This window comes from Dromiciops gliroides, chromosome 3, assembly GCF_019393635.1.
Source record: "Dromiciops gliroides isolate mDroGli1 chromosome 3, mDroGli1.pri, whole genome shotgun sequence".
Classification (NCBI taxonomy): Eukaryota; Metazoa; Chordata; class Mammalia; order Microbiotheria; family Microbiotheriidae; genus Dromiciops; species Dromiciops gliroides.
Genome location: NC_057863.1, coordinates 303,143,215 through 303,168,558, shown reverse-complemented (window position 1 = coordinate 303,168,558; position 25,344 = coordinate 303,143,215). Strand labels below are relative to the sequence as shown.

Genomic DNA, 25,344 nt, shown 5'->3' with positions numbered 1-25,344 from the left:
CTAGTACTGTGTGGCTAATGCTATGGAAGGCTAAGTATGGTATATAAGAAAAGAAGGAGATGGTTGCTGTTGCCTTTAAGAAACATACACATACCTCATACATTAAAAAAATAAAAAAGAAACATATAAAAAAAAAAGAAACATACACCCATGAAACAATTAAAAGAACAATGGGACCATATATAACCAGTGTTAAATAGTGCGATAAAAACTAAAACCCAGGGCTACGGTGGACTTCAATGTCAAAATAGCACAGCAATGCAACATGGCAGCCAAGAATGTTAATTTCATCCTAACACGCATTGAGGGCCACAGAGTTACTCTAGGGAGGTGGTGGTCTATTCTAAGTCTATCCTGGTTAGACAATATCTGACCAATAAACTGCACTGAGTTTTAGGAGCCTCATTTTAAGGAAGTCTAGGTAAGCTAGTGAGTGTTCTGAAGAAGGCAACCAAGACAATTAAGGGCCTTAGGAGATCTCCTGAAGGAAGAAAATGAAGATGTTTAGTCCAGAGAAGAAGAGACTCTGCAGGATGGTACATGATAACTATCTTGCAGGTATTTGAAGGGATCTAACCTTGGAGAGGCATTAGACTTGTTTCACTTGGCCCCAGAAAGAGAGAATCAGGAGCAGTGGGAAGAGATTACCAAGAGGCAAATTTAGGCTTGATATAACAGGAAAAAAATTGAAACAATCTAATTATAATAATTAACATTATTATTACTAATAATAATACCTAGCACTTCAAGGTTTGCAAAAAGTGCTTTTTGCAAATACTATCTCGTCTTATCTTCACAACACAACCTTGGGAGGTAGGTGCTATTATTATCTCCATTTTATAGAGGAGGAAACTGAGGGAGAGAGAGGCTAAATGACTTGCCCAGGATCATACAGCGAGTGAGTATCTGAGGCTGGTTTTGAACTCGGTTCTGACTCCAGGTCCAGCGCTCTATCCATTGTAGAACCAAGCTGCTGCAGATATTACTCCTCAGGATGCCATTGAGTCCTTCAAACAAAGGCAGGACGACTGACCACATGTAGAGTATTTTTTAAAGGGGATTCTTGTTGGTCTTATGGGCTGGCCTCTGAGATCCCTTATAAGTATGTGATTCTGTGGTAAGAGTTTACAGAAAGGCATCAGTTTCAGATCTGACTACATCTTGAGCCCATTCAACAGCTAATACTTATCCCCCTCTCTATGTAAATTTCCTAAGTAAGGAGCATTAACCACCATCCATCCATGGGAACAATCTAGGATACATATAAAATATATTGTCTTCTAGATGGGTTATATTTTAGGTAGTACTGCACCTTGTAGCCGAGAGAAAATATTTATTTTTGGAGGAATGCAAAGAACTTAGCATTTTAATCTTTCACGCTGGTTGGAAGATGGAGGGAAATTCAGCCATTATCAAACCGTTACAGCTTTAAAATCCTTCAGTTTGAAGGACACATGGCCAGAGACGCTTTCTCTCATTATCTGAGCCTTCTTTTTTCTGCTCTGTTTCTCTACTCTGTCCTTCTGAGCCAGGGTCTCCGGCTTCTCTGGGTCTTTTATGAATTACTTTCTCAAGAAAGCCTAAACCTTTCTTCCTGGATTCTTATTCTGAGAAAGAACGAATCTGGGAAATAGTTTCTTCTGGTCTTACAGGGAACCCAAACTCGACTTTGTTCTAATATAATTAGTATGGTCTATGAAAATTGCTCTGCAGCTGCTTTATCAAGCTTTTGGAGTATTTAATCTTTTGCTATTGGCATCCCACGTTAATGTCAGGACCCAGGATAGATCCTTGTAGACGCTCGTTTGTAACGTAAATAGCTAACAGAATCTAAAATGTGCAACAAGAGATAAGTCATTGCTCTTCCAGCACTGATCATTCAGGCTCGGGAGAACCTGTACATCACTTTCTTGGAAACATAGCCAGGACTTCCATATGTTGCTAAGTAAATGCTTGAATCCATGCCCTTGCATAAAATCACCAGAATTCACCAAAGAATTTTTAAGCAGTTTTCACTGAGCTCGAGAACTGTCTCAACTGAATGAAGGCTGCCTCCTTCTTTCCCCCTAAATCATAAGAATTTCTCCCCCTTCCCCGGTGAGTGATTTAAACCACAGCCATTGGCAAGACAAGATGACATCTGCCTAAAACAGGTGGCAAACTGTTTCATATTCCCTCATCCACACAGTGACTACGCGTTAATGATTCTGATTATCATTACAACATCAACTTTTGGCAAATTATAGCATGGTCTCTAGTCACTCAATCTTAAAATCTCCTATAAAATTAGGATGTGACAATAATGAGCTTTTAATAACAAGAAATATAAGGCTGGTTGGCTTTATAAACTAAGAAAAAATTATATGTGATAAACTGAGTGCTTGCCAAAACGAAATGTCATACTGGAAGTATTTCAAAAATCTCTGACAGCCATTATATCTTTTCTTAAAGCAAGCCATCAATCGATCATTCATTCATTCATTCATTTATGCAACAGCTATTTATTAAGCAACTGGCATATGCAAAACGCTGTGCTAGGTAGGCCCCAGAGGATAAAAAATAAAGATAATTAAGACATGGTCTCTGCCCTCATGGCATTTGTCATCTAATTTGCATAATTTAGATTATGTAAATTTAACATTACACATGCAAGCTAAGCTAAAAGTATGTGAAAACATGTGGTAACTGTTGATATTCAGGGTTAGTACACTCTTCTAGAGCCTTGAAGTATATGTATGAACCAAATAAAAAAACAAAACAAAACAGGATATGGTACAGAGAGCTAAAAGCTATTTTAGAGATCAGTGATGCTAAATTCCTCAATTTACAAATGGCTCGATGCCTTCCTTCAAATCCCAGCCAAAGTTTCACCTTCTGAAAGAAGCCCTCCCTGCCCCTCCTTAACTTTAGTGCCTTTCTTCTGATACTATCTCCCACTTTCCCTGTATACATCTTGTTCACATATAATTGTTGGGAGAGATACATGGCTCAATGGATAGAGTGCCAAGCCCTGGAGTCAGGAAGATACGAGTTCAAATCCTGCCTCAGACATTTACTAGCTGTGTGACCCTGGGCAAGTCACTTAACCCAGTTTGTCTCAGTTTCCTCATCCATAAAACAAACTGGGGAAGGAAATGGCTAAGCCCTCCAGTTTCTTTGCCAAGAAAAAGCTGATGGGTCAGACACTACTTAAACAACTCAACAATAACAAATATATACTTGTTTGCATGTTGTCTCTGTCATTACACTGTGAGCTCCTTGAGAGCAGGGACTGGTTTTTGCTTTACTTGCATTTCCAGAGCTTACCAGAGTGCCTGGCACAGATCAAGAGCTTAATAAATACTTGTTGATGATAATTAATAATAAGTACACACTAATAATAATTTAATAATTGATAATACTTGTTAATACTAATTAAATAATCAACAATAAATGCTTGTTAATAATGATTTGATAATTATTAATAATACTTGTTAACACTAATAATTTAATAATAAATACTTAATTTGATTAGACTTCTTGTTCTTGGCCCCAGAGAACAGAACTAAGAACAATGGAAGGAAAAGGGGCTAACAAAGGTTTATAAAGGAAGAAGGGGCTGCCTCAGGAGGCAGTGAGCTCGCTCTCCCTGGAGGACCTCAAGCAAAGGCTGGATGACCACTGGTATGAACACAGCTATATCGTAGGGAGATTTCTTTCAGCTATGGGTTGGATTAGACGCTCTAGGAGCTTCCCTCCATGACTGGGTTTCCATGCTTTTGCCTCAGCCTTTGACAATGCAAGTCTCCAGTAAGAGTCACGAAGAATGATGAAGACTGGATGATCTCTTAGGTTCCTTCTTTTGGCTCTGACATCCTGAGCTTCCATCACTGGGGTGACATGGCTGCTGAGATTCATGGGCAAGGTGACACGGGATGCTGAGGGGATGCTTCAGGACATCATTCTGTTCTTTTGACGAGGAAGGAAATGAGGCTGAGACCAGCATTGTGGGATAGTTCAGGACTGTAGCTGGCAAAGTCCCAGGCTGAGTCCTTCTGGAACTGTCTGCCACACAGCATGATGGATCAAGGTCCAAGCAGCGGCAATGTGTTATACCATGATTTCTGCCACACAGTAGATAGGAAGACCTGAGGTCATGGTAGTGTTTACCTCACTCTCAATGTCTCTCTCTAGAAGAGTGTTTGGATTCCCAGACAGGGCTCATTAAGGTAACATTTCTTATTGTCTCTACCTTAATTCAGGTTCTTGTCATCTCTTGCTTAGCCTATAATAATAATGGCTAATAGCTAGAATTTATATAGCACTTTAGTGATTATAAAACACTTTTTTGGGGGGGGGGTGAGGCGGTTGGGGTTAAGTGACTTGCCCAAGGTCACACAGCTAGTTAAGTGTCAAGTGTCTGAAGCTGGATTTGAACTCAGGTCCTCCTGACTCCAGGGCTGGTGCTCTATCCACTGTACCACCTAGCTGCCCCTTATAAAACACTTTTTAAAATTTCATTTTATCCTCACAACTACCCTGGGAGGTAGGTGCTATGATTATCCCTGGTTTTTTGTTTCTTTTTGGTTTTGGGTTTGTTTGGTGTTCTTTTGCGAGGCAATGAGGGTTAAGTGCTCAGGGTCACACAGCTAGTAAGTGTCAAGTGTCTGAGGCCAGATTTGAACTCAGGTCCTCCTGAATTCAAGGCTGGTGCTTTATCCACTACACCATCTATCTGTCCCCCTATCCTTGTTTTACAGATAAGAAAACCAAGGCAGATGGAGGCTAAGTCGCATAGGGTCACTTAGGTAGTAAGTGTCTGAGGCCAGATTTGAATCCAGTTCTTCCTGACAACACCTCGCTGCCCATTGAAGACTACTGAAATAGCTTTCTAACAGCTCTTCTGGATCTTCTTTCTCCAGTCTATGCTTCCCACAAATTTGCTGTTGTTGTTCAGTTATTTTTTAGTCATGTTTGACCCTTCATGACGCCATTTGGGATTTCCTTGGCAAAGATGCTGGAGTGGTTTACCATTTCTTTCTCTAACTCATTTTACAGATGAGGAAACTGAGGCAGATGGAGGCTAAGTGACTTGTCCAGGGTCACCCAAGTAGTTTCTGAGGCCAGAACTCAGGGGGATGAGTGTTCCTGACTCCAGGCCTGATGCTCTATACACTATGGTGCCACCTAGTTACACCTAGTTCCCTTGCCACAGTTACCAAACTGCTATTTTTCTAAAACATAGATTTGACAATCACTCACTCCCAATTCTTTTTTTTTTTAAAGACAATATACTTCACTGTTATATAAAGGTAATTGTGAGGGTCAAGTGAGAGATTTATAAAAATGCTTAGCACAGTGCCTGACGTGTGGTCATGCCCAATTCAAAAATACTCAAGGGATCCCTATTGCCTTTAGGATAATATACAAAATCCTTTGGTTGGCATCCAAATCCCTCTACTAGCTTGCTCCTACCTAACCCGTCAGCCCTATTTTATTTTATCCCGTTAAACACACATTATATTGCAGTCAAACTGGCCTATGAGGTGTTACCCATATGAAATATTCCATCTTCCCCTTCTATGCCTTTGCACATGTGCTGCCCCACATCTAGATAGTATTTGCTCCTCATCTCTGCCTAATAAATCCCTGGCCTCCTTCAAAGGATAACACATGAGTTAGCTCCTACCCAAGCCAAGCAAGGCCTAACCTTAAATGCATGCCTTCTAACCCAATTATTTGTACTCTCTTTCCTTCCACATTGATTGGTGGACACAATAAAATAGATAAAGCAATCAATCAACATTTATTAAGCACCTACTAAGTGCCAAGCCCTATACTAAGTTTTAGGGATTCAAAAAGAGGCAAAATACAATTTCTGCCCTCAGAGAACTTACAATCTATTAGGGGAGACAACATACAAATGTATAGAGAGCAAGCTACATACAGAATAAATGGGAAATAATAAACAGAAGAAAAATACTAGAATTAAGAGGGCTGGGAAAAGCTTCCAAAAACAACAACAAAAAAGGAATTTTAGTGTAGACTTCAAGGAAGCTAGTGAGACCAGGAGGCAGAAGAGGGAGAACATTTCAGGCTTGGAAAAGAACACTTATGCATATATACATGTCCCCCAGAAGCACCTTGCACACTGGGGGATGGGACAGGGAAAAGGTGGCACTGTGATTCTTCTGCTATGTAGGATTCCCAATGAGGAAATCTGTTCTACCAAGGAAAATCAGAGATTGTTCAGCAACTTATTGTCTTAGAAAATATAACCCCGGGGGCACTTCCCAGTGTGACATCGTCAGTACATATCAGAAGTGGGACTTACTGCCTTTTATCTTGCATTTAGTAGTGTTTAATAAAGGTTCATTGATTCAAGGGCAGTAAGAATACTTATGATTTGGTCTGTTGCCCAAAGACCGATGACGATGACGGCATATCGGAATCACCTCTCATCACCGAGGCGGGGACAAAGGCTGTGCTACACCTCCAGCTTCCCAGAACCCAAATCAAAGACCTGAAAGTCAGCATGAGATTAAGTTTTTGGTACTGTGAGAAACTGGCCAAATCTTATCAGCTACAAAAACATGTCAGAGGGGGGAAGTGTTCGGAAGTTAGAAGCCCAGATGGGAAGGGGATGAAGGTTGGCTGGCCTGGGTCTCTCCCCAAAATGGAGGTCCTGGGGCTGATGAAGAGAGCATGTACTCATCTGTCCTCTATGGCAGAGGTTATCAAACACACGGCCCCACAATACTACCCGATGCAGCCTAAATCAGATTAAAGTGTAATTGGAAAATATTCAACAAAATAAATAAAAATGAAATAAAACATAAATGACCTTACATTTTAAGACTAAATCAATATGTGGCCTACAGGAATCCTTAGGGAAGGACTAAGAGCTCCTGCTTCCTCTTTGAGTTTCTGATATCACTGCTTTCCAGGGATCCTTTATATACATGTAAAGACCCTTCCTGGAGATAGGAGGCTCAAAGTTGTTACTGATTTCTACCGCCTAGGTTGTATCAGCAGATCTGTGTTCATGACCAGCATTATTAACACTAATCTCAGAAAAAACAGGTGTTTCCAGGAAGTATGAGAGTTAATAAAGAGACAGTCTTGGGGGCAGCTAGGTGGTGCAGTGGATAAAGCACCGGCCCTGGATTCAAAAGGACCTGAGTTCAAATCTGACCCCAGACACTTGACACTTACTAGCTGTGTGACCCTGGGCAAGTCACTTAACCCTCGTTGCCCTGCAAAAAAAAAAAAAAAAGGGAGAGGCAGTCTTATTCTCCAGGAGATTCTCAAATTCATGGATGTGTGGAAGGAAAGATGCCCCATACATGGTTCAAATCAGATCAAAAAAGACCCTGTGAAAACCTGAATATGCTTTTAGACAAAAGTCAATCATTTTGGGCTTTTGGGCCCAGATCTGTGATTTCACTGGTTTAGGCAACTCCCTCTATGGAAATTCCCTTTAACCAGGTAACAGGTCACCTGCTTTGCAACTTTGTGGTCTCAGAGTTGTCTGGGAAACCGAGAAATGAAACATTCTGCTCAAGGTCCCACAGTCTGCATATTTTGGAGGCAAGACTTGAACCCAGATCTTACTGACTCCAAGGCTGGCCCCTTATCTGCTATGCAACACTGCTGATTATTGTTGTTGTTGTTGTTAAGTAAAATTTAACACACTTAACATGATTTAGCAAGGGTGTTGTTGTTGTTTGTCCTTCATTCTTTTTTTCTTTTCTTTTTTTTTTTTTTGGTAAGGCAGTTGGGGTTAAGTGACTTGCCCAGGGTCACACAGCTAGTGTTAAGTGTCTGAGGCCGGATTTGAACTCAGGTACTCCTGAATCCAGGGCTGGTGCTTTATCCACTGTGTCACCTAGCTGCCCCCTGTCCTTCATTCTTGAAGAGGATCATGACATAGGGGTGATGTCATGACTTGCACTGAATTGGATTTAAGTGAGGGACAACTGTGCAGAGCCACCAACCTCACTCTCTCCTCCAGAGACATCTGGGTCCAGTGGCAAGATATACATAAGAACAATAGGTCATGGCCCCAGATGTTTAAGGCAATTGGGGTTAAGTGACATGCCCAGGGTCAACCAGGTAGTAAGTGTCTGAGGGAACATTTGAACTCAAGTCCTCCCAAATTCAGGGCCAGTGCACTATTCACTGTGTCACCTAGCTGCCCCTCTAGCAAGGGTGTAATATTAGCTTGCTTTTATTATCTTGAAAGTTGGAATATATTGATCGGGGAGTAGGGGTGGAGGTTCTTTCTGTAGAAGCATGCATGTGTATATATATATTATATGTACATTTACAGACAGACATATGTATTCATTCATTTATTCTGTAAATACTACTTTTAAAGCAATTACAAAATATAAAGCATTTTGCTAGGAACTAAAAGATGCAAAACTATTAAAATTATATATTTGCACATATATGTGATTTAGGAATATATATATACACACAGATGTGTATATTAAGATAACATCTTTTATTGATATATTTCCTATTTCAAGATTTTATATAAAGATCTATGTCTACAGATTTTTTATTACTGCTCCCTCAACCATTCAGCCTGACTCAAAGGCCTGGTTAACTGGCTTTATACCTAGACACAAAGGAGACATCCAGCTGCATACATGATATAATTTGAGGGCATTTAAAAATCTTCTCTATCGGCCAGTCTCTAGGGCCTGAAAATTCACCATTAGAGAGTCACTCCTTCAGATAATGATAAGAATTTTCTATTCAAATGCAAATTATCCATGGAAAGAGTTACACTTGAAGATTGTGGCCTGCTATTAACACCACACAATTCCTTTTCAATCTAAGAACTAGCTGAGAAGCAGACAGGGAGAAGTATGAAGCAGGAGGCGACCTGCAGGGGAAGGGGTGTCCCTTATGAAGTTGTTGCACTCAGCAGATGGGAGATATCAGAAGGATATTGGCCTACTGAGGTAGGTAAGAGGGCTATAAAGTGAGAAGGAGGAAGGGACAGATAATGAACATTCCCCTACTTCAAAATCTCACCTCAGGCTAGCCCCTCTTAGGGGTAGGAGATGACATCAAAACTCTGCTGGCAAGTGCATCCATGTGTAACTATGAAGCAAAGCTCTATGCACTGCCCACTTGTTGCCTTTGTTCCTTCCATTGGTTAATTCTCTCAACTGATTTTAATTCACTCCTTCTGCTGTGTTCATTAAAGAAGGTAAAGTTGGCTATTGCTTAGTGGAAGATTCCTTTTTCTGGTTAATGATGCACTCTGCCTTGTTTTCTGAATTTATTACTGGAATTTGGAAGGGGGAAGTTGATTATGGTGAGAGGCAGGGTGGAGGAGTGGAGAGAATGCTAGACTTGTAGTCAAGAAGGTTGGGGGTCAAATCTCACTGCTGACACGTGACCATAACAAAGTCACTTAACCTTCAGAGGCAGCTAGATGGCATAGTGGACAGAACTCTGGGCCTAGAGTTAGGAAGACTTAAGTTCAAACCTGACCTCAGACAGTACCTGTGTGACTTTGGTCACTCATTTAACCTCTGTTTACCTCAGTTTCTCAAGTGTAAAATGGGAATAATACTAGCACCTATGTGAGAAACAAATGAGATAATATTTTTAAAGCTTTTAGCATAGTTCACAGCACATCTATGAGCCCCAGTTTCCCCATCTGTAATAATAATAATAAGAGGTAGTATTTATGTAATCTTTTAAGGCTTGGTATAGTACTTTACAAATATTACCTCATATGATCCTCTCAACCACTAGAAAATAGATGCTACAATTATTATTATTTCCCCCTTTACGAATGGGAAATATGAGGCTCAGAGAGGTTATATGACTTGCTCAGAATCATAGTTATTAAGTGTCTGAGGCAGGATTTGAACTCACATCTTCTGGATTTTAAGTCCAAGAATCTATCCTCTGTTCCACCTAGTGACCCCTGTAATAAGGAGAATAATAGTAGCATCTAACTCACAAGGGTATTATAAGGCTCAAATGAGATAATCTATGTGAAGTACTTTGCAAATTCTGAAGCACCACCTATATGTCAGGGACTTCTGGGTGTGCTCTATGAAGGAGAACTGAGGACCTTTTTTCCAAAGATAAAAATGTGGATGACTAAGAGAAAGATGTAAACTAGAATGGCTACATGATAAAGGGCCAAGAGAAAAGATGAAAGGGGTAGCTAGGTCATCTGTCCTGGGTGGCCTTTTCATTACTGAGCGGCTTATTTTAATAACCACGTCCAAGTAATGTTTTACATGATTGTACATGTCTACCCTATATCAGATTGCTTACTGTCTAAGGGAAGGAAGGGAGGGAGGGAAGAAGGAAAGAAAGGATAGAATTTGGAACTCAAAACTTTTTTTAAAATGTTAAAAATTGTTTTTATATGTAATTGGGGGAAAATATTATTTAAAAAATAAGCATATCCAAGGGCTGTTTTTCCCTGCAGAAGTGAGGCTAGATGATGAACTAAGCTGCCACACTTAGTGCTTATTGCATAAAAATACTGTGAGTATCATAATCCCCATTTGGGGAAACTCCTTTTGTAAGGAGAAGAAACACTGGCATTAAATAGGGCTTATTTCAATCCTCTCTGCTTATACATTGAGTTACTGTATTTGTATCTGAATTTGTGCAAAAAGAATTTCAAGGTTTTTTCCTTCTTTTTCTTTCTAACTTTTGCAGAAGGCGTTTTATCTCACTCCATGCTAAGATAATGGTAATTGCTTCCAAGATTGTTCCCAGGATAAATATTAACACCTGAACGAATAAGGAACCAACAATCTGGTGCCTTCCTGCTTCTCCAGATTCCTGACATCTTACTCTGTGTATCCTGCAACCCAGTGGCACCAGCCTCCTTGCTGCACATCTCCTGACTCCAGGCATTCATTTTTTTAAAAATTTATCTATCTATCTATCTATCTATTTATTTATTTAGGCAGGGCAATGAGGGTTAAGTGACTTGCCCAGAGTCACACAGCTAGTTAAGTGTCAAGTGTTTGAGGCTGGATTTAAACTCAGGTCCTCCTGAATCCAAGGCTGGTGCTTTATCCACTGCACCACCTAGCTGCCCCTACTCCAGCCATTTTAACTGGCTCTTCTCCTTGTCTGCAATTCTCTGCCTCCTGGCTTCCCAGGGCTCCCTTCAAGTTTCAGCTAAAATCCCACTTTCTACAAGAAGCCTTTCTCAGTCCTTCTTATTCTAGAGCTTTTGCCCTAATATTATCTTGAACATATTCTGTACGCATCATGTTTGTACACAGTTGTTTGTCTGCTGTCTCCCCCATTAGACGGTGAGCTCCCTGAGGGTAGGGACTGTCTTTTACCTCTTAAATCAGGGCTTAATAAAAGCTGCTTGAGGGCAGCTAGGTGGTGCAGTGGATAGAGCACCGGCCCTGGAGTCAGGAGTACCTGAGTTCAAATCCGGCCTCAGACACTTAACACTTACTAGCTGTGTGACCCTGGGCAAGTCACTTAACCCTAATTGCCTCAGTAAAAAAATAAAAATAAAAAAATAAAAGCTGCTTGAGTTGACCAGGCAGACTATGCACCCTGAGATAAATGCAAGGGATGACATCCTTAGGCTAATTATCAAAGCCTGTGCATTATGGGTTCCTCCCAGTGAATAACCACCTGCACATGAGAGTTGCTGAGGTTTTTGAATGTCTGCCAGGGTTGGGTTGCCTGATGGACCAATCACAAGTTCAGAATATGTCCACAAGCTCAGTCACATGTGCCCTGGCCAAATAGCAATCCTAAGTCTTCAAAGACAGTGAAAAAATGGGATGTCATAAAAAATTACATCAGAAACAGAATTTTTTTTTTTTTGCCTCTGTGGAAATTAGTAAGGCTCTTGCCTCAAATTGCATTGCTGCTGAAGACTTTGTCCTGCTTATTACCTCACGCAGATGCTAGTATTTGTATTTGTATACTGAGTGCCTTATTAAGGACCAGGAACTCTTCAAAGTCTGAAGGAAAATAGCCTTCCCCTGGTAGGACCCAAGAGGGTCCCTGGCAGTTTTCACATTCCCTCTACTCACTATAAATTCAGCCAGATCTAATAGGCGTCAATAAACCGTGCTGAACTGTAATGAGTTGTGTGTTCAATTTTGCTCTTACCTTTCAGTGGCAGGGAGGTTGTCTTAGCCAAATAACCCTCCATTTAGACAGTATATGCTGCAAAATGTTTGGGAATAACTAGAAAAGTCTGATCATCTCTCCAACATGTCCATTAGTATCCTTAAACTAGGACTGTCTGTCACACAGTAAGCACTTGAGAAATGCTTGTTAAAGGACAGGCTGACCTTCAGTATTCGACTCCAGGACAGTCTAACAATATATAGCATCAGACAACAGACAGCTTCTGCAGCTGGTCCGTTTTACATATACATGTTCACTATACATATTGGGTTGGGTTTTTGGTTTTTGGTTTTTGGTTTTGCAGGGCAGTGAGGGTTAAGTACTTGCCCAAGGTCACATAGCTAGTAAGTGTCAAGTGTCTGAGGCTGGATTTGAACTCAGGTCCTCCTGAATCCAGGGCCGGCGCTTTATCCACTGCACTACCTAGCTGCCCCCCCACTATACATATTAATAAAGAATCACCACAGCTACAGTTTTGGTGGGCGTCCAGTTCAGCAACAACACATCTAGGCTCACTGCAAGGATGGCTATACTGAAGGACAGTTTGGAACAGAAGCAGCTCCTCCACAGTGAGTTAACATGAAGATGAGCCAGGGCAAGAAAGAAGAAGTGACTCACTGTTGAACTTGGGCAGCATAGTATTGTTATCATAATTATACCACCACCATCTCACATTTATAGAGATGACAATTTTAACTTTTCAAAGGGTTTTCACATCTATTCTCTTGTTTCATGTTGAAAGCAATTGCAGCAAAGATACCCCACCCAGTGTTCAACCTCTCCAATATGGGGCACCTCAATGGACCAAAAACATCTTTCAGCAAAGTCAAAGAGGCAAAGATGAAAAAAAAAAACGGGGCCCACAAAGAAAGACTGAACAGATTACATGGGAACCCAGCATGGAAAGAACAGCAAGACACAGAATGGTCTTCAGAGCCAACCTGCAGATATGGACACCAATAAGAGGATAATATGCCAACCAGTGCAAAGGACAAAGACATATTATTAGGGAGCTTGCCAAGTGGGATTCCTAGGGAAGAAGAGAAATCCGAACTCTTCAGAGCCTATAAACACACAAACAAACAAACAAAAAGGAATACTTACATTCCCCTCCTTTTCAAAGTCAGGTGGAAGAAGCTTCACAAAGTTATCTGGAAATACTCCTCGTCTCCCATTCAGTTCTCCTTCCCACCAGCCTACATCGATGCAATCCTAAAGAATATAAAGGCAGAAATTGAGAAATAGGAGACATATACTGAATACCTCTGCTCGCTCGCTCTCTCTCTCTCTCTCTCTCTCTCTCTCTCTCTCTCTCTCTCTCTCTCTCTCTCTCTCTCTCTCTCTCTCACTCCTATATAAGCTTTAACACCAAAAATGATGAAAGAACAATAATTACCTTTTCTTATGTGTTAAAATTTGATTGGTTGAGATGCTGAACAAATGGGGAGGCACCATACAATGAAAAGATCAGTAGATTTGGAATCAAAGGTCATGGTTTCAAATTCTGATTCTGCCACTTATTATCTGGCTAACTTTGGCTAAATCTAAGTACCTTCTTGGAGCAGCTCAGTGACACAGTGAATAGAGGACTAGGTCTAGAGTCAAGAAGATTCATCTTCTTGAGTTCAAATCTAGTCTCTGACACTAGCTGTGTGACCCTACCAAGTCACTTCACCCTGTATGCCTCAGTTTCCTCCTTTGTAAAATAAGATGGAGAAGAAATGGCAAACCACTCCAGTGTCTCTGCCAAGAAAGCCTCAAATGGGGCAGCTAGGTGGTGCAGTGGATAGAGCACCGGCCCTGGAATCAGGAGTACCTGAGTTCAAATCTGGCCTCAAACACTTGACACTTACTAGCTGTGTGACCCTAGGCAAGTCACTTAACCCCAATTGCCTCACCAAAAAAAAAAAAAAAAGCCTCAAATGGGGTCATGAAGAGCTGGACATGACTGAAAACCACTGAACAACAAAAAAGTACCAAGAATTCCATTTCCTCATCTGTAAAATGATGGCTTGAACTAAAGGGTGTTTCTAAGATTCCTTTCTAGCTCTAAATCTATGAACCTATGAACATTAAATGTCACTGTCTGACCAATTAAACCAACCAAGTTTCTTTAGAAGGTAGGTATTGATTCTCCCCTCGGTCAATTTTTCTTTTTACTGAAGTAAAATGGTTTAATTGGACGAAAATGTAGGTTAGAAGTAGAAAGTTATGATCTTTAACAAGCCTGCGCTAAACTATGCCACTCAGCTTTTTATTATCATGTCTACACCTATCTTAAGATGGAGGGATTCTAACACTTTTTTGTGGGGTGAAGCAATTGGGGTTAAGTGACATGTTCAGGGTCACACAGCTAGTAAGTGTTAAGTGTCTGAGTCCAGATTTGAACTCAGGTTCTCCTAAATCCAGGGCTGGTGCTCTATCCACTGCACCACCTAGCTGCTCCAACCCTAACACTTTTTTTTTGTTGGTTTTGGTTTTGGTTTTTTTTGTGAGGCAATTGGGGTTAAGTGACTTGTCTCCCCCCAGAGATGACAAGATCCTTAAAAAATAATAATAGCTAATATCTATAGAGAGTTGGGGTTTTTTTGTTTTGTTTTGTTTTTAGTGAGGCAATTGGGGTTAAGTGACTTGCCCAGGGTCACACAGCTAGTAAGTGTTAAGTATCTGAGACCGGATTTGAACTTGGGTCCTCGTGATTCCAGGGCCAGTGCTCTATATACTGCACCACCTAGCTGCCCGAACCCTAACACTTTTAAAGATATCTAATGACCACTTCTTTTGCTGGAATCAACTTTTACTTACAATGTATCTAGTATCTTACACAAAAAGTAATGACATTGAGTAATCTTGTATTATATGTGTCTATAAAGATACGTGTGGTCAGAAAAATTTAAATATGCACACAGTAGGCTCTTAAATGATTGTTGACTGACTAAATGTCCTCAGGATCCATTTAGAATGTCTATTCCCTCTTTCACGCAGGTGAGTCTTGGTCATGTTTATTATACAGGGCATTCCAAAAGTTTTAGTGTTTTAGTGTCATAGTGCCTAAGTGCCTTGCATAACAAACATGGAGTTAGCCTCATTCGTGAGAAAGGGGGATTAGGCATTCTAAATGGATCCTAAGGACAGTCGGTCAATCAACAATCATTTAAGAGCCTACTATGTACCAGGCACTGTTCCAAGTGCTGGAAATATAAAGAAGGGTAGGGGGCTGCATCTAGGTGGTACAGTGGATAGAGCACCCACCCTAGAATCAGGAGGACCTGAATTCAAATATGGCCTCAGATACTTACTAGCTGTGTGACCCTGAGCAAGTCATTTAACCTCTGTTACCCACTGGAGAAGGAAATGGGAAACCACTTCAGTCTCTTTTTCAAGAAAACTCCATGGACAGAGGAGAAGTCCGTGAGGTCATGAAGAATAGAACAAGAATCAAGCAAGTGAACAAGAACATAGTGATTACCCAAGCAAACCATCCTCGTAATCCAAATGCCCTGCTGTGAGTTAAAACAGACATACAAGATCATAAAAAGTTCCATTTCCTCATGTTGTAGGTGAGGCCATTGGAGCCAAGAGAGGTCACCGATGCAGTGGTATTTGAACTAAGGCCCTCCAAGTCCAAATCCAGAGTTCTTTCCATAATAAACTACCTCTGTGTACAGTTGAATTTTTTGCTGGGAAACCAGATCCTCAGATTTTTTTTTCCTCCATTTAAAAGCTTATCTAAATCATGCAAGGGGAAAGGGACCCACATGTACCAAAATATTTATAGCTGCTCTTTATGTAGTGGCAAGGAATTGGAAGCTGAGGGGATGCCCATCAATTGGGGAATGGCTGGACAAGTTGTGGTATATGAATACAATGGAATACTATTGTGCTGTAAGAAATGATGAGCAGGAGGAGTTCAGAGAAACCTGGAGGGTCTTACATGAGCTGATGATGAGTGAGATGAGCAGAACCAGAAGAACATTGTATACAGTATCATCAACATTGAGTGTTGACCTACTGTGATGTACTAGATTCTTCTCACCAATGCAATGGTACAGAAGAGTTCCAGGGAACTTGTGATGGAAGAAGATCTCCAAATCCAAGAAAAAAAAAAAAGAACTGTGGAGTATAGATGCTGAATGAACCATACTATTTCTTTTGTTTTTGATGCTGTTGTTTTTTTGTTTTGAGGTTTTTCATCATTGCTCTGATTTTTTTCTCTTATAACATGACTAATGCAGAAATAGGATTAATGTTATTATGTGTGTGTGTATGTATATATATATAGATATATATATATAGATATAACCTATATCAGATTACCTGCTGTCTAGGGGAGGGGGGAGGGAGGGGAGGGAGGGAGAAAAATCTGAAATTGTAAAGCTTGTATAAACAAAGGTTGAGAACTATCTTTACATGTAACGGAAAAAAATAAAATACTTTATTAGTTAAAAAAAAGAAGAGTATAATTAAATAAATGAAAATACAAAAGGAAAAAAAAAGCTTATCTAATGATACCCTCACTTCTTGTATCTTAGAAATGTACTTCTGGGGCGGCTAGGTGGCACAGTGGATAAAGCACCGGCACTGGATTCAGGAGTACCTGAGTTCAAATCTGACCTCAGACACTTGACACTTACCAGCTGTGTGACCCTGGGCAAGTCACTTAACCCCCATTGTCCCGCAAAAAAAAAAAAAAAAAAAAGAAAGAAAAGAAATGTACTTCTGTCTCATCTCTTGATGTCTCTGCCTGTAAATAATAAAGTCTTTCTCAGTTGTAGCAAGTAAAAGATTTTTCATCACTGAGTCTGACCTATATGTTACAAGATAAACTGATCTGTTCTGGACTAGTGGGGAGTACCTTTGGAAAGTGAATCCTAACAGAATTCCTAACAGGCAGCTGGTGGTGCATGGAGAACACTGGGCCTGGAGTCAGGAAGACTTGAGTTCAAATCTAGCCTCAGACATCTAGCTGTGTGATCCTGGGTAAGTCACTTGGTCTCTGCCTCAGTTTCCTCAACTGTAAAAAGGGGGTAATAATAGCACCTATTTCACAAGATTATTGTGAGGATTAAATGAGAAAATATTTGTAAAAGTGTTTAGCACAGTGCCTGGCATGTAGCAGGTATTTTTTTTTTTTAGTGAGGCAATTGGGGTTAAGTGACTTGCCTAGGGTCACACAGCTAGTAAGTGTTAAGTGTCTGAGGCCAGATTTGAACTCAGGTACTCCTGACTCCAGGGCCAGTGCTCTATCCACTGTGCCATCTAGCTGCCCCGCAGGTATTCTAAAAATGCTTATTTCCTCCACCCTCTTCCCTCTAACAACACACTATAAATATCCTTAAATTTGATCTTAGGAAATAAAAATGCTCATCTAAGTTCAGAATTAACAAGGACAAAATTCCCATCTAAGTTCAACAAAATTTGAATATCTATAATGATGAAGTTGTGTATCCTTTTGGGATAATTACAACCAAAAAACTTTGAAATACTTTTTTCCCCCTCCATTTGCATTTGCATTCCATTATCTCAGCTCCTCTGGCGGAGGAATCTGACACAGTCCTTGAGTATCCACAGTGTTAGCTGAAGGTTTGTTTTTTAATTAAGGGGAAGTTAGGAGTAGCATTTCTTTGCATAGGAGCCTAAAGATCTCATCAGTTTCCCTTCCTTTATTTAGCCTCTGTTCCTGGATAAATTCTGGCCACCTACAATGGCTTCCTCACTCTTCTCTATCTAAAGTGCCTTGCCCCTTAATCAAAAGCTAGGTCTACTACTAGCTCCTACAGAAAGGTAACTAATGCCACCTTCCAGCTGGACTTATATACCTAGAATAATTCACTGGCCATTGAAGACAGTGTTTTTTAAATGTTTTTCTCTCACTTTAGTTGAAGTCAGTGGGCTAAAAGTCTCTCAAGGTCATAGACTTGGTTTCATGATTATTTGTTTTCTATCCAGTTAGGACCGTGGTGCCTCATAATTGATTTCTTGTGATATTTTTCAAAATATTTCTTTCTAGTTTTCTCAGTATTCCTGAATGAGCATTTATGTTTCACTTAGAACCAACCCTAACAGTAAAAGAAAAATTACAGCACAACAGCTATTTCCCTTTTTATTAAGAAATTAATGAAGCAATTTCCATTCAATAAATAAACATGAGGCTATGTGGCCGACTTCTAGAACTAATTTAAAAAAAAACTACAAAACACCATGGGGTGGTTTTCTATTCAACATATCTTTTTTTTTTTTTTTAAATGCTAGTTGAGCTGGTTGACTATTTCAGGATTTATTCTGCCTCTAGCCCTTATTGAAAATCACAGCATGAGTCTGTGTGTGACTCAATTTCCTAATCTGTAAGAGGATCATAATGATACTTGCATCTAACTATCTCATAGAACTGTTCTGAGGAAAACATTGTAGACCTTAAAATGATATGGAAATGCGAGCTGCCATTATCAAGGGAAGGTTAAAATACTAAGTAAAGAGAGCAAGGAACACATATGGCTGCTTGTCTTGATTGCCAGGAATAAATACAAGAATCACAGTGAAGTTAAATACATGGAGCAGAAGCTGCCAGTATAGCTGGCTTAAGAGAACTCAAAAATGAAGCCTGTTGAAAGAGCAGAAGGGAAATGGTAATTAATATCAGGATATCTGACGAGAGATGGCAGTCTACAGAAAACTCAAGAAATTTTTTTCCCAACAACTCTGAGGCTAATTTAAGGCAAAGCCAGAAGAATTATTTGGACTTCAAAATGAGAAGTGAAAATGAGGATGACGTTTTCTCTCACAAAACCCCAAACTGAAATATACAAGCAGTTAAGATGAGAATGAACAGGAAATTATCCAGAAGAGAGTTGGGGGGTGCTGGAAGAACCAAATACTCTTAACTTTTGTAGTAGGCACATGTCAGGAATAAAAGATACAAATTAAAGTACTGAAAGTGAGTAAGAAAAGGAAAAGCCTTACTGGTTGAGGAAAAATAAACTTAAACTACTATTCATTCTGCTCCTAGGGTCAAGGATATAGAGATAAATTCCTGAGCTGGATTATTTATTCTTTCAAAATTAATTCTCAAGAGGGGCTGAGAAATATTCTTTATGTCATACCACTAGGTGGGCACTTAGAGTAAAACATTTAACAGGACTTTATAAAACATAAATGTTGCTTTTCTTGTTAAAGGAAAGACAAACCAAACAGGGTCAAGTCAAGCCCTCTCTGGGATCCAAGGAAGCTGCTACTAACATCTTCTGGCATCCCAGAAGTAGGGGAGCAGGACCTTTAACACTTCCTAATGATCAATCATCACCCACCATGGAGGATACCCACTTGAGAGCCACACCCAGCTACATGGAACGACTACTTTCCCTACCACCTATTTCTGAAGAAATCAACTGGCAATTAAGTTCTCTTAATTTCAGAGGCATCCTGGGAAAAGAGGAAATTAGAAGGGAAGGGACAAAAGGTCTGTGAGCTGGGACACTGGCCTTCGGTGCAATGCTCTCCTACCTCCTATGCCACAGGAGCCCTAGGCAAACTGGACAAAGATATTCAGAGAGGGGTATTATGATGGAATAGGGCAAAAACAAAAACAGCAAAAAAACCTCCATTTGGATGGGAACAAGAATACTTGGGCTCTGGCACTGATGCTCACAAACTATGTGTCACCTTATCAAAGTCACATCATTTTTCTGGGTCTCACTTTTCTCATTCATAACAATGAGAGTAGGGGCAGCTAGGTGGCACAGTGGATAGAGCACCAGCCCTGAAGTCAGGAGGACCTAAGTTCAAATCCAGCCTCAGACACTTAACACTTACTAGCTGTGTGACCCTGGGCAAGTCACTTAACCCCAGTTGCCTCACCAAACACACACACACACACACCCCACAAAAAACATAATAATGAGGGTATCAGTAATTGTTCACATTTCTATAGGGCTCAAAGATTTACAAAGTACTTTAGTCATGACTGAGGGATCAGCTATAATAAAATTTCGAATGAGCCACTGAGGAAAAGCATGTGGTAGTGAAAGAAGTACCAGATTTGGAGTCCTAAGTGCTGGGTTTGAATTCTGACTCTGCTACTCTGAGGGTGGTAGATAACTCTTCTGTTCCTTTCTTTCAGTTAGAAGTAAGTAGTGAAGTGACAGAGAAGAAAGGAAAGCAGCCATGAGAAAAGTCTGTAGGTATTTCTTAGACGGTCACTACCTCTACAGAGAATGCCTTTCCTAACTTTTCAGGGCCAGGAGACTTCAGGAGGGTAGCATAGAGGGAAAAGGAAGCCATCATCAACCGTGTGACCTTTGGCAAGTCAATTAACCTCTGTGGGTTTCCCTTCACTCATCTGTAAAGTGAAAAGGTTGAATATTTAAGGCCACTTCCGATTTTACATCTACAATCCTGTGACCCATTAGTTTCAATTCTCTGGGCCTCGGTTTCTTCATCTGTAAAATGAAGAGGCTGGACTAAATGATCTCTAGGTTTCTTCCAGCTTGAACTTCCCATGGTTCTATCCTTAACCTCCATTCTTCACGACGGCCGGTAATATTGCAAGAAAGAAACCTTGAAAATCAGAGGGGGTCTTCAAGATGCCCTTGGACAAAGCCTCAGAACCTTTCAGAATCTTCAAGTCGTTCATTACCCAGAGGTTGGCCCACTCATGTCCAAGCATTTCAAATGAACTAGAAACGGCAAACTCTCCGCTTGATCTTAACACAACTAAAATTGAGGCCCCCATTTTGATTATTGTTTTTTCCCCTCTGTCTGTTAAAAAAAAAAATCGGGCAGCTAGGTGGCGCAGTGGATAAAGCACCAGCCCTGGATTCAGGAGTACCTGAGTTCAAATCCGGCCTCAGACACTTGACACTTACTAGCTCTGTGACCCTGGGCAAGTCACTTAATCCCAATTGCCCCATAAAAAAAAAAAATCCAAGCATTAGCCAAAGTGACATTGCATAAGGGGAACGGCAGGATATCCAACTGTAATGTGTGATATTACAGCTTGGAAGAACTTCAGTCCCTAAGCCTGCTAAAAGGGAAGTCCTGGTTTTCTCTGAAAACACGGCACCTTATTTGAGTGTAGATGAGCCCTACACAAAACAGAAATAGTCACATTTCCAACCCACAGAGGAGCGGCATTGGTTTAACACCTGGCCCAAGTTAAAATTTGGTACGCTCAGAGCTCCATGGTTTCTCCTTTGGTGGTTAGCTCTCACAGCTGTTGGTAAACGATCTCCAAGTTATCAAAAGCTACCAGGTTTGAGGAGGCTGCTTATGCAGAGGCGTAAATGGGGAAAGTGAACACCATATAGGTTGCTGGGGTAGAGTGTGAATAAGCTGCTAAGTGAGCCCCAAGTCCCTCAAGTTTTCACACCCCATAGCATTCCACCCATGTTAAAAGGAAGCATCTTTCAATATTTTTAAATGCAATCTTTCCGCAGAGAACCTCAAGGGAGTGTAGGAAGACAGAGACATTCTATGTGAGAATCCACGGGCTCTCACAGGATCAGCTTGTTACCACTTCCCCACTCTCCTCCCTCCCAAATCCCCAAGAGATGTAATTATTCTGCACAGCTGGGGTATGAGCTCAATCTTTCCCAACATTCCCATAAGCTGGTTACTAAAAAGAACTCATCACCATTATAGTTTGAAAGCCACCAGGAAAAAAAGAGGTATTAGCATAGCCTATAGTTAGCCCAAGTTCACTGGGATAATACATGGCCCAAGTGAATGGTCACTCTAAAATATATCGCAATGATGATGCCCCTCCCAAAATTACTCCCTCATCCCCTTCCCACCAGAACCTTTGAGTCTAACTCTGGTTCTACTATGGGCTCTGAGAGGTGAGCTTTCACCTTATCTTTATCAGAACTAGGACTTGGACCTCACTTCCTAAACATTTCCTAATCATGTCTCCCTAACACATTACACCTCTTCCCCTTACTTTTCTGGTCCTCTTTACATGTCTTCCTACATTATAATGTAAGCTACCTAATGTCAGGGACTGTTTAGCTTTCTTTCATTTACATCCTCAGCTAAGCACAGTACCTGGAACATTGTAAACACTTAATAAATGCTTTAATAGCCATTCATTCATTCGTTCGTTCGTTCATTTGTTCATTCGTTCATTCAGAGTTCTTCTCTGCACTAACATCCTTGTTAATAATTACCTATTTAGGCATCCATGTCTCTGTTCAAAATCTACCAATGGTAAAAAGTACAGGATTAAGAGTCATAAAATTTGGTTTCTGAGGTATCAACTCATAACTTGCAAATTTACAAAAGATGAAAAAAGACAGGCATTGTTGGAGAGTTTGTGGGAAGATAGACACAGTAGTACAAGGATTGGCAAACCAGTCTACCCACAGTCTGCTTCACATAGCCTGAGAGATAAGAATGGTTTTTACTTTTTAAAATAAAAATTGTATTTAAAAAGGTAAAAACTGTACAAAGGCCCTTGGGATTTGGCCTTTGGGCCGAGGTAAATTAGTGCACTGTTGGTGGAGCTGTGAATCAGTACAAATATCTTAAAAATCAATTTGGAATTATGAAGTTAAAATGATGAAAATGCCCAGATCTTTTGACTCAGAGACTCTATTACTAGACTTATACCCTAAGAAGGCTATTGATAAGAAGTAATTCCAGATCAACACCAAAATATTTATAGCAGCACTTTTTATGACAGCAAAAAAAAATCAGAAACAAAGTTGATGTCTATTGATTGGGAAATAGCTAAATGAATGTAATGGAAATTTACTATGTCTAAGAAATAAGGAATACGATGAGTAGAGAGAAGCATGAAAAGATCTACCTGAACTGATGCAGAATGAAGTAAACAAAGTCAAGAAAATGACACACACAATGACTACAACAATGTAAACAGAAAGGACAAAAAAACCCAAAGTGAATATTGCAAAATTACAAAGGACAAGTATGGCTCAAAAGAATAAATATATAAAGACAACCTCAATCCATCCCTTTGAAGAGTGGAAGAGGTCTATATATCTACAGTACATTGCACAGAATTTCAAAATATTAATCTGTTTTGCTAATTTTCCCCTTTTTTTTCCTTTCAAAATATTATTTGTTTTATGGGATGGCTCTCTGGGAAAAAGAAGAGGAAGCATACTGAGGGAAATTATGAGGATACAAAATTTTTTTTGAATTCCACAGAAATCTATTTTGAGAAAAAGAAGGCATGGATTTAAATACTGGCTAAGACACTTGGCTGTGTAAACTCCGGAAGGGCATAAACTATTTTATCTTTGTCTTCCTATCCCCAGAATAACAGAGGAACCAACATATAGTAGAGATTTTACATAGGCTTGTTAAGTGACTGAAAGTCCCTGTAATCTCAGTTTTCTTATTTATGTAATAGGACTAATGATGTTTATACTACAGCCACAGAGTTGTGATGAGGAAAGTGCTTAGAGAACCCCAAAGTGCCACAGAAATGTATTACAAAATGTATTATTACTGAATTATGTCCAATATTCCTTGGCCTATCATTCAAGGCCCTACACGAGCTACCATCTCCTTCCCTTTCAAGTCTTATCCTTCATGCTTAACCAGAGTATCCCATGAACATATTCAATGTTTTCCTTTCTTTGTGCCTTTGCAAAGCTCTTAGTTCCTAAGACTGGCTTGTTAAACTTTTACCCTTCTTTCAGGGAAGTGAACAAGCATTTATTAGGTGCTTACTATGTTCTAGGCACTGTGCTAAGCACTTTATATAAACCATCTCATTTGATCCTCAGCATCACTCTGGGATGCTGGTGTTTATATGAACCCCATTTTACAGTTGAAGAAACTGAGGCATATTTTTCAAATATATAGGGAACTGAGTTGGATTTATAAAAATAGGAGCCATTCCCCAATTGATAAATGGCCAAAGGATATGAACAGGCAATTAATAGAAGAAAGCAGAGCTATCTATATGGCTTTATATAGGAAAAAGTGCTCTAAATCTTTGTTGATTAGAAAAATGAAAATTAAAGCAATTATGAGATACCACCTCACACCTATCAGAGTGGCTAACATGACAGAAAAAGAAAATGATCAATGTTGGAGGGGATATGGAGAACTCACACTGTTGGTGGCATTGTAAATTGTAGAGAACAATGCCCCCAAATTGTGTATACCCTTTGATCACTACTACGTTTGAATCCTAAAGAGATCAAAGGGAAGGGACCCAATATTTATAGCAGCATTTTTTGTGGTGGCAAAGAATTGGGAATTGAGGGAATGGCCATCAATTGAAGAAGCTGTGTATGTGACTGCAATAGAATACTGCTGTGTTTTAAGAAATGATGAGTAGGATACTTTCAGAAAAACCTGGGAAGACTTATATGAATTGATGCAAAGTGAAGGGAGCGGAACCAGGAGAACATTGTACACAGTTACAGCAATATTGTAATGATGATCAATTGTCAAATATTTACCTACTCTATTCAATACAGTTCCAAAGGATACATGACAAAAAAGCTATGCACCTCCAGAGAGAAAGCTGATGAACTCTGAGTGCACTCAGAAACTGAAGTATAATTTTTTTCACATTTTAAAATTTTTTCCTGCTCTTTTTTTTTCAACAAGGCTGATATGGAAATATTTCTTGCATGATTTCACATGTATTTATTGATATTATATTGCTTGCCTTTTCAATGGGTGGGGAAGGGGGTGGAGGAAGGCAGATAATTTGGAACTTAAAATGGAAAATAAAATGTTAAAAAATAATAAATTAGCAAGTGAAATGAAATGAATAAAAACCAAATAGAGTACCTAAGATGATAAAAAGGCAGTTGGTTATCATCCTACACTGTGTTATATTGGGTGAAGAAGGTTCTCACAGCTTCCCAAACAAGTTTCATCTGAATATATCACTTTATGTAGCGTCAAATGAGATTCATTGTATAATATGGCTGCAGACATATTGATTATAGATTTTCTGCTTTGAAAACTGTAAAGCTAAAAGAAAATAAATCCCTTTAGAAGCACTATAAAAATTTTTTTTTAAAGAAGAAACTGAGGAAGACAGAGGTTGAGTAATGTTTCCAGGATCACACAGATAGTATCTGAGGACAGCTCTGAGTTCAGGTTTTCCTCACTCCAAGCCCAGCTTCCTCTAAATCTCAATTCAAATACTCCCCTTTCCATAAAGTCCTCCTGCATACTGCTGCATCAGAAATGATCTCTCCTTCCTGGGAACTTGCATAG

General features: G+C 39.9%; 1 protein-coding gene across 7 annotated transcripts in view; it reads right to left on the bottom strand.

Annotated features, from left to right (window-relative positions):
• The window catches only part of SH3KBP1 (SH3 domain containing kinase binding protein 1), a 463,133-nt gene that overhangs the window by 81,088 nt on the left and 356,701 nt on the right, over positions 1–25,344 (bottom strand). For all 7 annotated transcript variants that reach the window (XM_043996852.1, XM_043996855.1, XM_043996854.1 and 4 more), the window contains one exon: positions 13,246–13,353. In XM_043996852.1, the coding sequence (XP_043852787.1) occupies positions 13,246–13,353 (108 nt within the window). The remainder of the gene's footprint in view (positions 1–13,245; positions 13,354–25,344) is intronic.